This window comes from Diceros bicornis, chromosome 21 (genome assembly GCF_020826845.1).
Source record: "Diceros bicornis minor isolate mBicDic1 chromosome 21, mDicBic1.mat.cur, whole genome shotgun sequence".
NCBI lineage: Eukaryota > Metazoa > Chordata > Mammalia > Perissodactyla > Rhinocerotidae > Diceros > Diceros bicornis.
In genome coordinates this window covers 18,634,001-18,647,603 of record NC_080760.1, presented here as the reverse complement: position 1 = coordinate 18,647,603, position 13,603 = coordinate 18,634,001, and the positions used below count along the sequence as shown (strand labels likewise).

The window sequence follows — 13,603 nt, the reverse complement described above, 5'->3', positions numbered from 1 at the left end:
TTATTTATTTATTTATTTTTTGTGAGGAAGATCAGCCCCGAGCTAACATCCATGCCAATCCTCCTCTTTTTGCTGAGGAAGACCGGCCCTGAGCTAACATCTATTGCCAATCCTCCTCCTTTTTTTCCCTTTTTCTCCCCAAAGCCCCAGTAGATAGTTGTATGTTATAGTTGCACATCCTGCAAGTTGTTGTATGTGGGATGCCGCCTCAGCATGGCCCGACAAGTGGCGCGTTGGTGCACGCCCGGGATCTGAACTCGGGCCAGCAGCAGCAGAGCGCGCGCACTTAACCGCTAAGCCACGGGGCCAGCCCCCCTAGAGTTGCATTTAGAATGTACATTTTAATAAGATTCCTGGGTGATTTGTATGTGAAGCACTGCTGGTGTTCTCAAGCTTCAGCATGCATAAGAGTCCCCCGAAGAGCTTGTTAAAGCAGATTCCTGGGCTCCATCTGGAGATCAGAGTCAGTAGGTCTGCAGTGGGGCCCAAAGATTTGCATTTCTAACAAACTCTCTCCCAGGTGATGCTCTTGCTGCTCGTCTGGGGACCACACTTTGAGTTAGTGTCACTTTAGTGCACTAATGGTTTATTATCCATTGTTTTGACATTTTCTTGACCTCCGTTGCACCTTGTGGCCTTTTTGTATGCTACTCCACTGATTAATTTTCCCGTTAGCCATTGTGACTTAGTGACCCAGTCACCAAGTTAATACACATCTTAGAGGTGTAGTGTAGGGAGCATGTCGTCTGATAATAGGTAAACATTTGTACAAATAACATTGTACAACATTTGAAAAGTAAGTGGTGTGGTTAATGAAAGGCACTTGAATAAGAGATCAATGCCAAACGAGTGGGGAGAGATTGGCTTGTGTGAAAAAGTGTTATAAACATGACTATGACCTCTCATCTCTTGTCTTCCTTTGGCTTCCCGAGTGTCATTGCTATATGCTATCATTGAAGTTTTCTAGTTGGATAGCTCATTCTGATCTCACTCAGTTTTTCTTTGGCAGAAAACACTCTAAGGAATGGAACTCGAATCTGTTTTCTTTATTTTTCCTATTTTAAAAATTAGGGTACAATGTATATACAGTAAAATTCACCCTTTTTAATGCACAGTTCTGTGAATGTTGACAAATGTACACATTGTATAGCTACCGTCATAATCGCAGTTGTGGAACAGTTCCTTTACACACACACACACACACCCCCACTGGATTCTAGTGCCCTTTTCTCATCTTTTTTCCTCATCAATTACTTTCTGGCTACTCTTCCAGTTTTCACTCAAGCCAGAAAGCGCAAAAGTTCTAACTTAGGCCTTTCTCTGTATAATACACTTAAAAAAATTTTTTTTTTTATTTAAAGAAAAGTTTTTTTATTATTTTTTTTATTTTAAGTTTTTTTTTTATTTTAAGAAAAGTTTTTTTGTTGAGGTAAAAAACACATAATATAAAATTTACCATCTTAACCATTTTCAAGTGTACACTCCAGTTGTAAGGATATTTGCATTGTTGTGAAACAGATCTCCAGAACTTTTTATCTTGCAAATTTGAAACTATATACCCATTAAACAACTCTCCTTTTCCCCTTCCTTCAACCCCTGGTAACTACCATTCTCCTTTCTGTTTCTATGAATTGGACTGCTTTTGTATGACACATTTTTTATAAGCTCAGCCCCCTGTGCTGCCATTCATTTACTGAGTGTTGTGTAATGTCATGCTGTGTTCTGAATTACTAAACAGATGCAAGCACAGATACCTAGGAAGTTATATGTAAAACATACTTAAGTGAGTAATTTTGTCTATGGAATTCTTAAAAAAATAGTAGTAGTTGTTAGGCACCTAGGGAGTATATAAGATTTTATTGTTTGTTCTGGTTAATAAAACATCACAAATATATTCCTTGCTCTCCAGCAACATATATTCTAATAGAAGTCGACATATAAGAAAAGTTTACATTTGTTTCTCAAGTTATAAAAATAATAAAACTACTGTAAATTTGGAAACTGAAGAGACAGATCACCTCTGAGCTCATATACTGCTAGACAACTATTAACTTATTTTCTCTTAGGCTTGTTGCAAATTTTTAGTTTTAATGCACTTTTGTATTCTGATTATTTCTTTTAACATCTTCATCAGCATTTTTTCATGTGTCATAATTTTCATAATCTTTACTTTTAATTATTATATAATGCTACGTTTATATATATCCAATTCTCAGATAATTGTTTCTTTCTGCTCCATTTGGACATTTAGGTGTTTATACTTTTTTGATTCATGCATGTAGCATCTCATATTCTGGATTTAAATAGTTAACTTTCACCATAAAGAACATTTAAGAATAGGAATAATAACCATGAAAATAAAAATGTCCAACAATGGAAGGAGGTAGTTCTTTTAAGATATAGGTCTTGATTATGAACCAATGGTATCCTTGCTTCCTTTCCCCACTCTGCCACCCCCTATTCCCCACCCACCACACACACACAAGCACTAGCACTAAAACCTATTCAGTTATAGAATAAAGAAAAATTTTGCAAAATTCTTCCTCCAGGAAAAACTCTACTTTCACAAGGACGTTAGTAAGCATAGACAAGCCTCCTGCCTTTCTTGTCTTATAGTCTAAATAGCTGTAGGAGTTTCAGCCTCCTGGTTGCATAAAATTGGGACTTTGGAAAGCAGAACATTGTTGTTCTAGTGGGAAACATAGGAGATGGTAGAGTGAGGGAAGAAATTCTCTAGGGATCAAAAGAAATTTGAGGTATATTTGCAGAGCTATGCTTTACTCTTTTGTTTTTTTGCTCATTTTTCACTTTGTTCATTATCTTACCACTTTTTAGAAAGAAGAATCCAGTTTATTACAATCTCCTAAATCTCCTAAGAAACCACCTAGAGTGAAAACAGCAATTCAGAAACCTTGGACGAGCAAGTCTTTGTATCCAATTTCTTCTAAGGATGATGTGATTGAGAAAGGGTAGGTGCAGTGTTTTATGTGCCAAGTGCTTTTCTGTCCTTGCTAAGATTTTTGAAGAATTTAAAAATTAAATAGAAATTGAAAACTAATACACTGATTTTTTTTTACATGAGTTTTTCTACTTCAGTGATAGATATTAGAGGATTATACTTCCCGTACATACTCTAAATTAGGATTAGAACTCCTGAGATTAGTAATTTTAAAGAGGTGGTGCCTTTGATCTCTAGCTTCTCATGAGCTATACAATCAAAAGACTTCTCTGAGAAGATTGCCCTCCAATTCTTACTTGGCCCTTTTCAATAATTCAATATTTCTCAAACTTGAGACTTGAGAACTCATAAGACTCTCAAGAATATTGTAATTATTTAATATAGTATATTATTTTATTCATTTAGATATGCCCACATCTTTACCCCTTTCATTGTTCTTTTTTTCAAATGGGACTATTTTGCTTCAGTCTGAAAAAATACCCTTTTTATTAACTTTGGTGTGGTGTCTGGTGGTAAATAATTCTTTACGTAATAATTTTATTATTTCACTTTCATTCTTTTTTTATTGAGATAAAATTCACACAACATGAAATTCACCATTTTTTATTTATTACTTTTGAGTTTTTGATTGTTGTGGGCTGTCTCTGCGCCAAGGATCAGCCTAAGGTGTGAACTTATGGTCTTCTCAGGTTTTCTCTAGTATGCGCCTTTCCCTGGGTGTGCGTGGTCGCTTTCTAATTTTTCTCTGACTATGTAGTTGCTTTTTATGTTTGTTTTTTTGCTTTTTGGTGAGGAAGATTAGCCCTGAGCTAACATCCATTACCAATCCTCCTCTTTTTGCTGAGGAAGATTGGCCCTGGGCTACTTCCTCTACTTTATATGTAGGACACCTGCCACAGCATGGCTTGATAAGTGGTGTGTAGGTCCATGCCAGGATCCGAACCTGCGAACCCTGGGCCGCAGAAGCGGAACACGCGCGCGCTTAACCACTACGCCACTCGGCCAGCCCCTGTAGTTGCTTTTGAACTCCTAATCTTTAATGTCTGGTTTCCAAAAGGGGGAAAAATGAAGAGAGGGAAAGAAAAAGGGCAGTGTCTCTTTAAATTCCCTGGAAATCACTTCAGGCTGAGGGAGACCGTCTTGCAACAGTGAGGGGAGATGCAACAGCAATGGCCACCTGCCTCTCTGTCTGTACCTCTGTGATCAGAAGCAGCAATCAGAGATCAGAGCACAGATCCCTGATATTTGGAGAACAAGGTCCTTGTTGCTCACCCTGGTTCTCACATGCTGTGTGCAAAATGTTCCAGGAACACATACCCAGCTGTCTGCCACAGCAGTAGGGGTGGGGCATGGGTAGCTGCTACTGTGCTAAGAGCTCTAATTGACCAAAATTAACCACAATTTACTGTCCAAGCCTTCCCCTGACGCTGAAAGCCTTAACTAGACTCCAGAGTTCCGAAACAGTTACATTAGATTCTGCCAGTGCAATTGTTATCTGGGGGGAGAGACAGGTTCCTGGTGCTTCCTGCTCTGACGTCTCCCCAGGATCCTCACCTCTGGGAACTTTTATCCTCTGAGTTTTGGCCCAATAGTTCTTGTAACTACATTGTTAGCACTCAGATTCCTTCTAGCAGATTAATTTTTGTAGTTTTTTTAGCTTACCTAGTTGTCTTCAGTGGGAGAGTTGGTCTAAATCACCTCATCTGCTATTTCCACAAGTAGCAGTTAATGAGCTTTAGTGTAGATACTTTGCTTGCATCTTATCAACTCTTACTGCATCCCAATGAAGAAGGCATTATCGTGATTTTTCAGGTGGTGAAAGAAGTGAAGACATATAGGTATGAGTTGAGAGAAAAGTTGAATTTTGAGAACTATGTATTGTTTTCATGTTCATGTTACAGCTAGAGAATAGAGTATTACAGTGAAAAGGCAAGTGACACAGGCTAAAACAATAAATGAGGTTCAGATAGTAAAATTTTTTGTATCACATTAAGGAATTTGGAGATTATTCTCTATGCAGTGGAGAACATCTGGAGAGTTCTCTGTGTTATTTATTAAAATTAAATTATTTTCAAAATTGGAAATATATATATAATTCAAAAATAGTGGCATGCTATGTACTTATTCTGTGCCTTTTTTTTTGCTGAATATATCTTAGAAGGTTTTTCATAGCCGTAAATGTACTATAGCAATAGATATACAATAATTTATTTTTTCTGTTGTTTCTTGTTCTTGTCATCTTGTCTCTTCTTATATCTGATTGTCTTTCATTTTATACCAAACGTGTACTTGTACTCTATTGAGGGACATGGATACTATTTCCAATATTTTTTGTTATTACAAACAATGTTGCAATGAATGTTCTTGTACATTTGCTATATTCCACATATATGCATGTCTGCAGGATAAATTCCTAGAAGTAGAATTTCTGAGTCAAAGTTCATGTGCTTTTTAAATTTTGCTAGATATTATCAAATTGTATTTCAGAGGAGTTGTAACAATTTATACTGCTTGCAGCATGTATGACAGCGTGTGTTTTACCATACCATCAACAACACAGTATGTTTAAGAACTATTTTTATATGATTTTCTGTGAACTCATTCTCCTCAGAAGGAGGAAAAGCAGGATTAGAGGAGGCAGATGAGTTCAGTTTGGGGCACTGTGTAGGTGAGTGCTCCAGTGTCTAGACAGTGTCTGGCACACAGAATGTGTTCAATTAATATTTGTTGAATGAATGAACATGGATCTTAAGGTACACTTGAGGGAAGAGAGAAAACTACGTTGGATCTGTGATTCTCCACATCCTTGACCCCACAGATTTTTATGTTAAGTGAATTATATCTTAACTTTAACAACTATGATAAATTTTAAAAATATAGTAAATAGTAAAATATAATAAATTATACATAAAATTAAAATAATAACTACATTGGCATATGCATATCCAAAAAAGTTGAATATAGGTCTGGAGCCCAGAAGAGAGATCAACTAGGAATAAAAAGATTTGGGAAGCATTACACTTTAGGGGGTAGTTGAAGCTATGGGCATGGATGAAATGATCATGAGAGAAAGAGTAGTATGGAATGAGAAGAACTAAGTTATCAAGTTTTAAAGTAAAGGCAGAGAATAAGGAGCCAGAAAAGATGGCGAAGAAGGAGTAAACTGAGAGATGGGAGATGTACATACAGGAAAGGATTGTGTCAAAGGAAAGGAGAAGTTCAAGAGGATGTTAAATATTACAAAGTAGTCAAGATAATGGCAGTAAGTGTTCATTGTATTTGTCAATGACAAAATCATTTTGATAAGGTTACAAAGTCAAATTTTAAGAGTCAGAAGCCAGGTAACAGTAGCTGGAAGAATATATTGAAGGTGAAGAGGAACCAATTGGTATGGATCACCCTTCTTTTAATTTTTTATTTTGAGATAATTGTAGATCCACATGTAATTGTAAGAAATGATATAGAGAGAGCCCATATACCCTTAATTCAGTATTCCCCAGTGGTGATATCTTGCATCACTATAGTACAGTATCTGAACCAGGAAACAGACATTTATACCATCCAGCTACCTTATCAGATTTCACCAGTTTTATATGCACTCATTGTGTGTGTGTGTGTGTGTGTGTGTGTGTGTGTTCGTGTGTGTTCTATACAATTTTATTACATGTGCAGTTTCATGTGACCATCACCACAATTGATATACAAAACAGTCTCATTACAAGGAGCTCTCATGCTAACCTTTTATAACCACAGCCCTTTCCCTACCTTTCCCTTCCTCCAGCCCCTGGCAATGACTAATTTGTTCTCCATCTCTATAATTTTGTCATTTTGAGAATGTTATATAAGTGGAATCATGCCGTGCAGTCTTTTGAGATTGGCTTTTTTCTTCACTCAGCATAATTCCCTTGAGATATATCCAAGTTGTTGCATGTATCCATAATTTGTTCCCTTTTTTTGCTGAGTAGGATTTCTTAGATTACTCTTTTAAAAAAATTAGATATAAAGATTTTGAACAAGTCAGAATAATAGTTAAAAGTCACTGGATTTAGGGGAAAACATTTTTGTTAAAGCTATTTCTAAGTATTTTTTTCTTTTTTAAGCTACTGTGATTGGAAATGTTTTCTTAATTTTATTTTTGGACTGTTCATTGCTAGTATATAGAAATACAATTGATTTTTGTATATTTATCTTGTATCCTGTGACCTTGTTGAACTTGTCTATTAGTTCTAGTAGTTTTTTAGTGGATTCCTTGGGATTTTCTATATCCAAGTGCATATCATCTGAGAATGAAGACAGTTTTTAGCTCTTTCTTTTCTATCAGGTTACATTTTATTTCTTTTTTTTTTGCCTAATTGCCCTGTGTAGAACCTCCAGTACAATGCTGAATAGACATGATGAGAGCATATATCCTTATTTTGTTCCCAATCTTAGGGGGAAAGCATTCAACCTTTCACCGTTGTATTAGCTGTAGGTTTTTCAAGATTGTCTATCATGTTGAGGAAGTTCTTAGTTTGTTGAGGTTTTGTTTTTTTAATCATGAATGGGTGTTGGATTCTGTCAAATGCTTTTTCTGCATCTATTGAGATGATCATGTGGTTTGTTTTTTATTCTATTGGTATGGTATGTTGCAGTAACTGATTTTTGGATGTTAAACCAACTCTGCATTCCTGGGATGAGTCTCACTTATTCATGTTATATGATCCTTTTTATATGTTTCTGGATTCAGTTTGCTAGTATTTTGTTGAGGACATTTGTTTCTATGTTCATGAGGGATATTGGTCTGTAGTTTTCTTTTCTTTTTTTTTTTTTTGTGAGGAAGATCAGCCCTGAGCTAATGTCCAATGCCTCTCCTCCTCTTTTTTTTGCTGAGGAAGATTGGCCCTAGGCTAACATCCGTGCCCATCTTCCTCTACTTTATATGGGCCACTGCCACAGCATGGCTTGACAAGCAGTGCATTGGTGTGTGCCCAAGATCTGAACCTGCGAACCCTCGGGCCGCTGAAGCGGAGTGCGAGCACTTAACCACTACACTACAGGGCTGGCCCCCTGTAGTTTTCTTATCATATCTTTGTCTGACTTTCATATCAGGGTAATACTGCCTCATACAATTAGCTGTGAAGTGTCCCCTCCTCTTCTAATTTTGGAATAATTTGGGAAGGACTGGTATTAGTTCTTCTTTAAGTATTTGGTAAAATTCATCAGTGAAGCTATTTGAACCTAGCCTTTTCTTTGTGGGAAGAATTTAAATTATTGGTTTAATTTCTTGTTATAGGTCTATACATTTATGGCAATTTTTTTCTTTCTAGGAATTTGTTAATTTCATCTAATTATCTAATTTGTTGGCCTATAGTTGTTCATAGTATTCCTTCATAATTCTTTGACTTTCTGTAAGGTTGGTAGTGATGTTTCCTCTTTTATTCCTGATTTAAGTAATTTGAGTCCTCTCTTTTTCTCTTGGTTAGTCTAGCTAAAGGTTTGTCAATTTTGTTGATCTTTTCAAAGAACCAAGTTTTGGTTTCATTAATTTTCTTTTTCTTTTTTTATTTTCTATTTCATTTATTTCTACCATGATCTTTATAATTTCCTTCCTTCAGCTTGCTTTCTTTGGGCTTAGTTTGTTCTTCTCTTTCTAACGTCTAAAGATGGTAGGTTAGGTTACTGATTTGAGATCTTTTTATTTTCTAATACAGACATTTACAGCTCTAAGCACTGCTTTAGCTGCATCCCAAGCATTTTTGTATGCTGTGTTTTTGTTTTCATTGGAAAGGGTATTTTCTAAAATTGAGATATAATTGACATATAACATTGTATTAGTTTTAGGTGTAGAACATAATGATTCAATATATGTACATATCGTGAAATGATCACCACAAGAAGTCTAGTTAATAACCATTACCATACATAGTTACAGTTTTTTTTCTTGCAAAGGGAACTTTTTTTTAAAAATAATTTTATTTATTTATTTATTTATTTCCCCCCAAAGCCCCAGTAGATAGTTGTATGTCATAGCTGCACATTCTTCTAGTTGCTGTATGTGGGACGTGGCCTCAGCATGGCCGGAGAAGCGGTGTGTCCGTGTGCGCCCAGGATCTGAACCCGGGCCGCCAGCAGCGGAGCGTGCGCACTTAACCAGGAACTTTTAAGATCTCTCTTATATGATACAGTGTTATTAACTATAGTCACCATGCTGTATATTACATCCTCAGGAATTATTTATTTTATAACTAGAACTTTGTACCTTTTGACCATCATCATCCATTTTGCCTACCCCCTACCCTCCACCTCTAGCAACCACCAGTCTGTTCTCTGTATCTATTAGTTTGTTGGTTCTTTTTTTATTCCACATATAAGTGAGATCATACAGTATTTGTCTTTCTCTGCCTGACTCATTTCGCTTAGCTTAATGCCCTCAAGGTCCATCCTTGTTGTCACAAATGGCAGGATTTCCTTTTTTATGGCTGAATAATATTTGTGTGTGTGTGTGTGTGTGTGTATGTGTATTATCCATTCCTCCATAAATGGGCACTTAGGTTTCTTCCATGTCTTGGCTATTATAAGTAATGCTGCCGTGAAAGGGGGTGGGGCGGATAGGCTGATATCTTTTTGAGTTAGTGTTCTCGTTTCCTTTGGATAAATTCCCAGAAGTGGAATTGCTAGATCATATGGTAGTTCTATTTTTAATTTTTTGAGAAACATCCTTACTGTTTTCCATAGTGACTACACCAGTTTACAACCCCACCAGTGCACAAGGGTTTTCTTTTCTCCACATCCTTGCCAACAGTTGTTATTTCTTGTCTTTTTTGATAATAACCATTCAAACAGATGTGAGGTGAAGTCTCATTGTGGTTTTGATTTGCATATCCCTGATGATTAGTGATGTTGAGCATCTTTTTGTGTACCTGTTGGCCATTTGTGTGTCTTCTTTGGAAAAATGTCTATTCAGATCCTCTGCCCATTTTTTAATTGGACTTTTTTTTGCTATTGAGTTGTATGAGTTCTTTATATAGTTTGGATATTAGCCCTTTATCAAGTATATGATTTGCAAATATTTTCTGCCATTCGGTAGGTTGCCTTTTTATTTGGTGATGGTTTCCTTTGCTTTGGAGAAGCTTTTAGTTTAATGTAGTCCCACTTATTTATTTTTGCTTTTGTTGCCTTTGCTTTTGGTGTCACATCTAAAAGTTCATCACTAAGATTGATGTCAGTGAGCTTGCTGCGTTTTCTTCTAGGATTTTCTTCTAGGATTTTTATGGTTTGAGGTCTTACATTCAAGTCTTTAATCCATTGTGAGTTGATTTTTGCGTATGGTATAAGATAGTGGCCCAGTTTCATTCTTTGGCACGTGGCTGTCCAGTTTTCCCACTACCATTTATTGAAGAGGTGGTCCTTTCTCCATTGTATATTCTTGGCTCCTTTGTTGTAAATTAAATGACCATGTATGTGTGGGTTTATTTCTAGGCACTCTATTCTGTTCCATTGACCTATGTGTTTGCTTTTATGCCAATACCATACTGTTTTCATTCATGTAGCTTTGTAATATAGTTTGAAATCAGGAAGCATGATGCCTCTAGCTTTGTTCTTCTTTCTCAAGATTGCTTTGGCTGTTAAAGATTGCTTTGTGGTTTCATACAAATTTTAGGATTGTTTGTTCTATTTCTGTGAAAAATGCCATTGGAATTTTGATAGGGATTGCACTGACTTGACACATTGATTGCTTTAGGTAGTATTGGCATCTTAGCAATATTAAGTCTTCCAATCCATGAGCATGAAATATCTTTCCATTTATTTGTGTCTTCTTTAATTTCTTTTTTGTGTGTGTGAGGAGGACCAGCCCTGAGCTAACATCCAATGCCAATCCTCCTCTTTTTTGCTGAGGAAGACTGGCTCTGGGCTAACATCTGTGCCCATCTCCCTCTACTTTATATGGGACACTGCCACAGCATGGCTTGCCAAGTGGTGCTTCGGTGCGCGCCTGGGATCCGAACCGGCAAACCCCGGGGCGCCACAGCGGAGCGCACGCACTTAACTGCTTGTGCTACTGGGCTGGCCCCTTTAATTTCTTTTATCAATGTCTTATAGTTTTCAGTGTACAGGTCTTTCCTCCATGGTTGAATTTATTCCTAGATATTTTATTCTTTTTGATGTAATTGTAAATGAGATTGTTTTCTTAATTTCTTTTTCTGATAGTTCATTGTTAGTGTATAGAACCACAACTGAGTTTTGAATATTGATTTTGTATCCTGCAACTTTATTGAGTTCATTTATTAGTTCTAACAGTTTTTTGGTGGAGTCTCTAGTTTCTTTTATATGTAATATATCATCTTCAATAGTGACAGTTTTACCTCTTCATTTCCAATTTGCATGCCTTTTATTTCTTTTTGTTGCCTAATTTCTCTGTCCAGGACTTCCAATACCATGTTGAATAAAAATGGCAAGGGTAGGCATCTTCGTTTTGTTCCTGATCTTAGAGGAAAAGCTTTCAGTTTTTCACTGTTGAGTATGATGTTAGCTGTCGGCTTGTCCTATATGGCTTTTATTGTGTTGGGGTACATTCTCTGTATACCCACTTTGTTGAGAGTTTTTATCATAAATGGATGTCGAATTTTGTCAAATTCTTTTTCTGCATCTATTGAGATGATCATATGATTTTTATTCGTAATTTTGTTAAAGTAATGTATCATATTAAGTGATCTGCACATGTTGAACCATCCTTCCATCCCTAGAATGAATCCCACTTGAGATTTAGTGTATTATCCTTTTTAATGTGTTGTTGAATTTGGTTTTCTAATATTTTGTTGAGGACTTTTACATTTGTCTTCATTGGGATATTGACTTGTAATTTTCTTTTCTTGTAGTGTCTGTGTCTGGTTTTGGTATCAGGGTAATACTGACCTCATAAAATGAGTTTGGAAGTGTTTCCTTGTCTTCTCTTTTTTGGAAGAGTTTGAGAAGGATTGGTATTCTTCTTAAATATTTGGTAGAATTCACCAGTGAAGCCATCTGGTCCTGGACTTTTGTTTGTTGGGAGGTTTTTGATTACTGGTTCAATCTCCTTAGTAATCTGTTGGTTCAGATTTTCTATTTTTTCATGATTCAGTCTTGATAGATTGTATGTTTCTAGAAATTTATCAGTTTCTTCTGGGTTACCAATTTGTTGGAGTATAATTGTTCATAGTAGTCTCTTATGACCCTTTGTATTTCTGTGGTTATCAGTTATAATGTCTCCTCTTCATTTCTGATTTTATTTATTTGAGTCCTCTAACTTTTTTTCTTAGTGAGTCTAGCTACAGTTTGTCAATTTTGTTTATCGTTTCAAAAAGCCAGCTCTTAGTTTCATTGATCTTGTCTGTTGTCTTTTTGGTCTCTATTTCCTTTATTTCCACTTGGATCTTTGTTATTTCCTTCCTTCTACTAACTTTGGGCTTCGTTTGTTTTTTTATTCTAGTTCCTTGAGGTGTGAAGTTAGGTTGTTTATTTAGGATTTTTCTTATTTCTTGAGGTAGGCATTTATCACTATGAACTTTCCTCTTAGAACTGCTTTTGCTGCATCCCATAGGTTTTGGTATGTTGTACTTACATTTTCATTTGTCTGAAGATATATTCTGAGTTCTCTTTTGGTTTCTTTTTTGACCTGTTGGTTGTTCAGTAGCATATTGTTTAATCTCCACATATTTGTGAATTTTCCAGTTTTCTTCTTGTAATTGATTTCTAATTTCATATCATTATGGTCAGAAAAGATGGTTCATATTATTTTAATCTTAAATTTGTTAAGACTTGTTTTTTGGCCTAACATATGATCTATCCTGGAGAATGTTTCATGTGCACCTGAGAAGAATGTGTATTCTGTTGCTTTTCATGGAATGTTCTTTAAATGTCTTTTAAGTCCATCTGGTCTAACATATCATTGAAGGTAATGTTTCCTTACTGATTTTCTGTCTGGATGATCTATCCATTGATAAAAGTGAGGTATTAAATTTCCCTACTCTTATTGTATTGCCGTTTGTTAATACTTGCTTTATATATTTAGGTGCTTCTATATTGGGTGCATAAATATTTACAAATGTTATATTCTCTTGTTGGATTGACTCCTTTATCATTATATAATAACCTTCTTTGTCTCTTATTACAGTCTTTGTCTTAAAGTCTATTTTGTCTGATATAAGTGTAGCTACCCCAGCTTTCTTTTGGTTTCTGTTTGCCTAGAATATCTTTTTCCGTCTTTTCACTTTCAGTCTGTGTGTCCTTACATCTGAAGTGAGTCTCTTGTAGGTATCATATAGATGGGTCTTGTTTTTTTAATCTATTCAGTCACTCTATGTCTTTTGATTGGAGAATTTAGTCCATTTATATTTAAAGTAATTCTTGATAGGTATGGACTTATTGCCATTTTATTAATTGTTTTCTGGCTGTTTTGTAATTCCTTGTTCCTTTCTTCTTCTCTTGCTCTTTTAATTTGTGATTTGATGCTTTTCTATAGTGATAAAGGATATTTTTAAGATGGAGGAGACTTGAGCCTGTTGATATGCCTAGAGCAGGATCTAGTGGAAAGGGAGAAGTTGAAGATACATAAGAAAGAAGAAGGTCTCCGTTTTCAAAGGAGAATAGAAGGAAGGGTTCAAGAACCAAGGCAATGAAATTAACCTT

General features: G+C 35.9%; 1 protein-coding gene across 1 annotated transcript in view; it reads left to right on the top strand.

The window, feature by feature from the left end:
• The window catches only part of RGS22 (regulator of G protein signaling 22), a 124,113-nt gene that overhangs the window by 45,949 nt on the left and 64,561 nt on the right, over nt 1-13,603 (top strand). Inside the window, exon 12 of the mRNA XM_058564475.1 lies at nt 2,836-2,969. Coding sequence (XP_058420458.1) covers nt 2,836-2,969 — 134 coding nt within the window. The remainder of the gene's footprint in view (nt 1-2,835; nt 2,970-13,603) is intronic.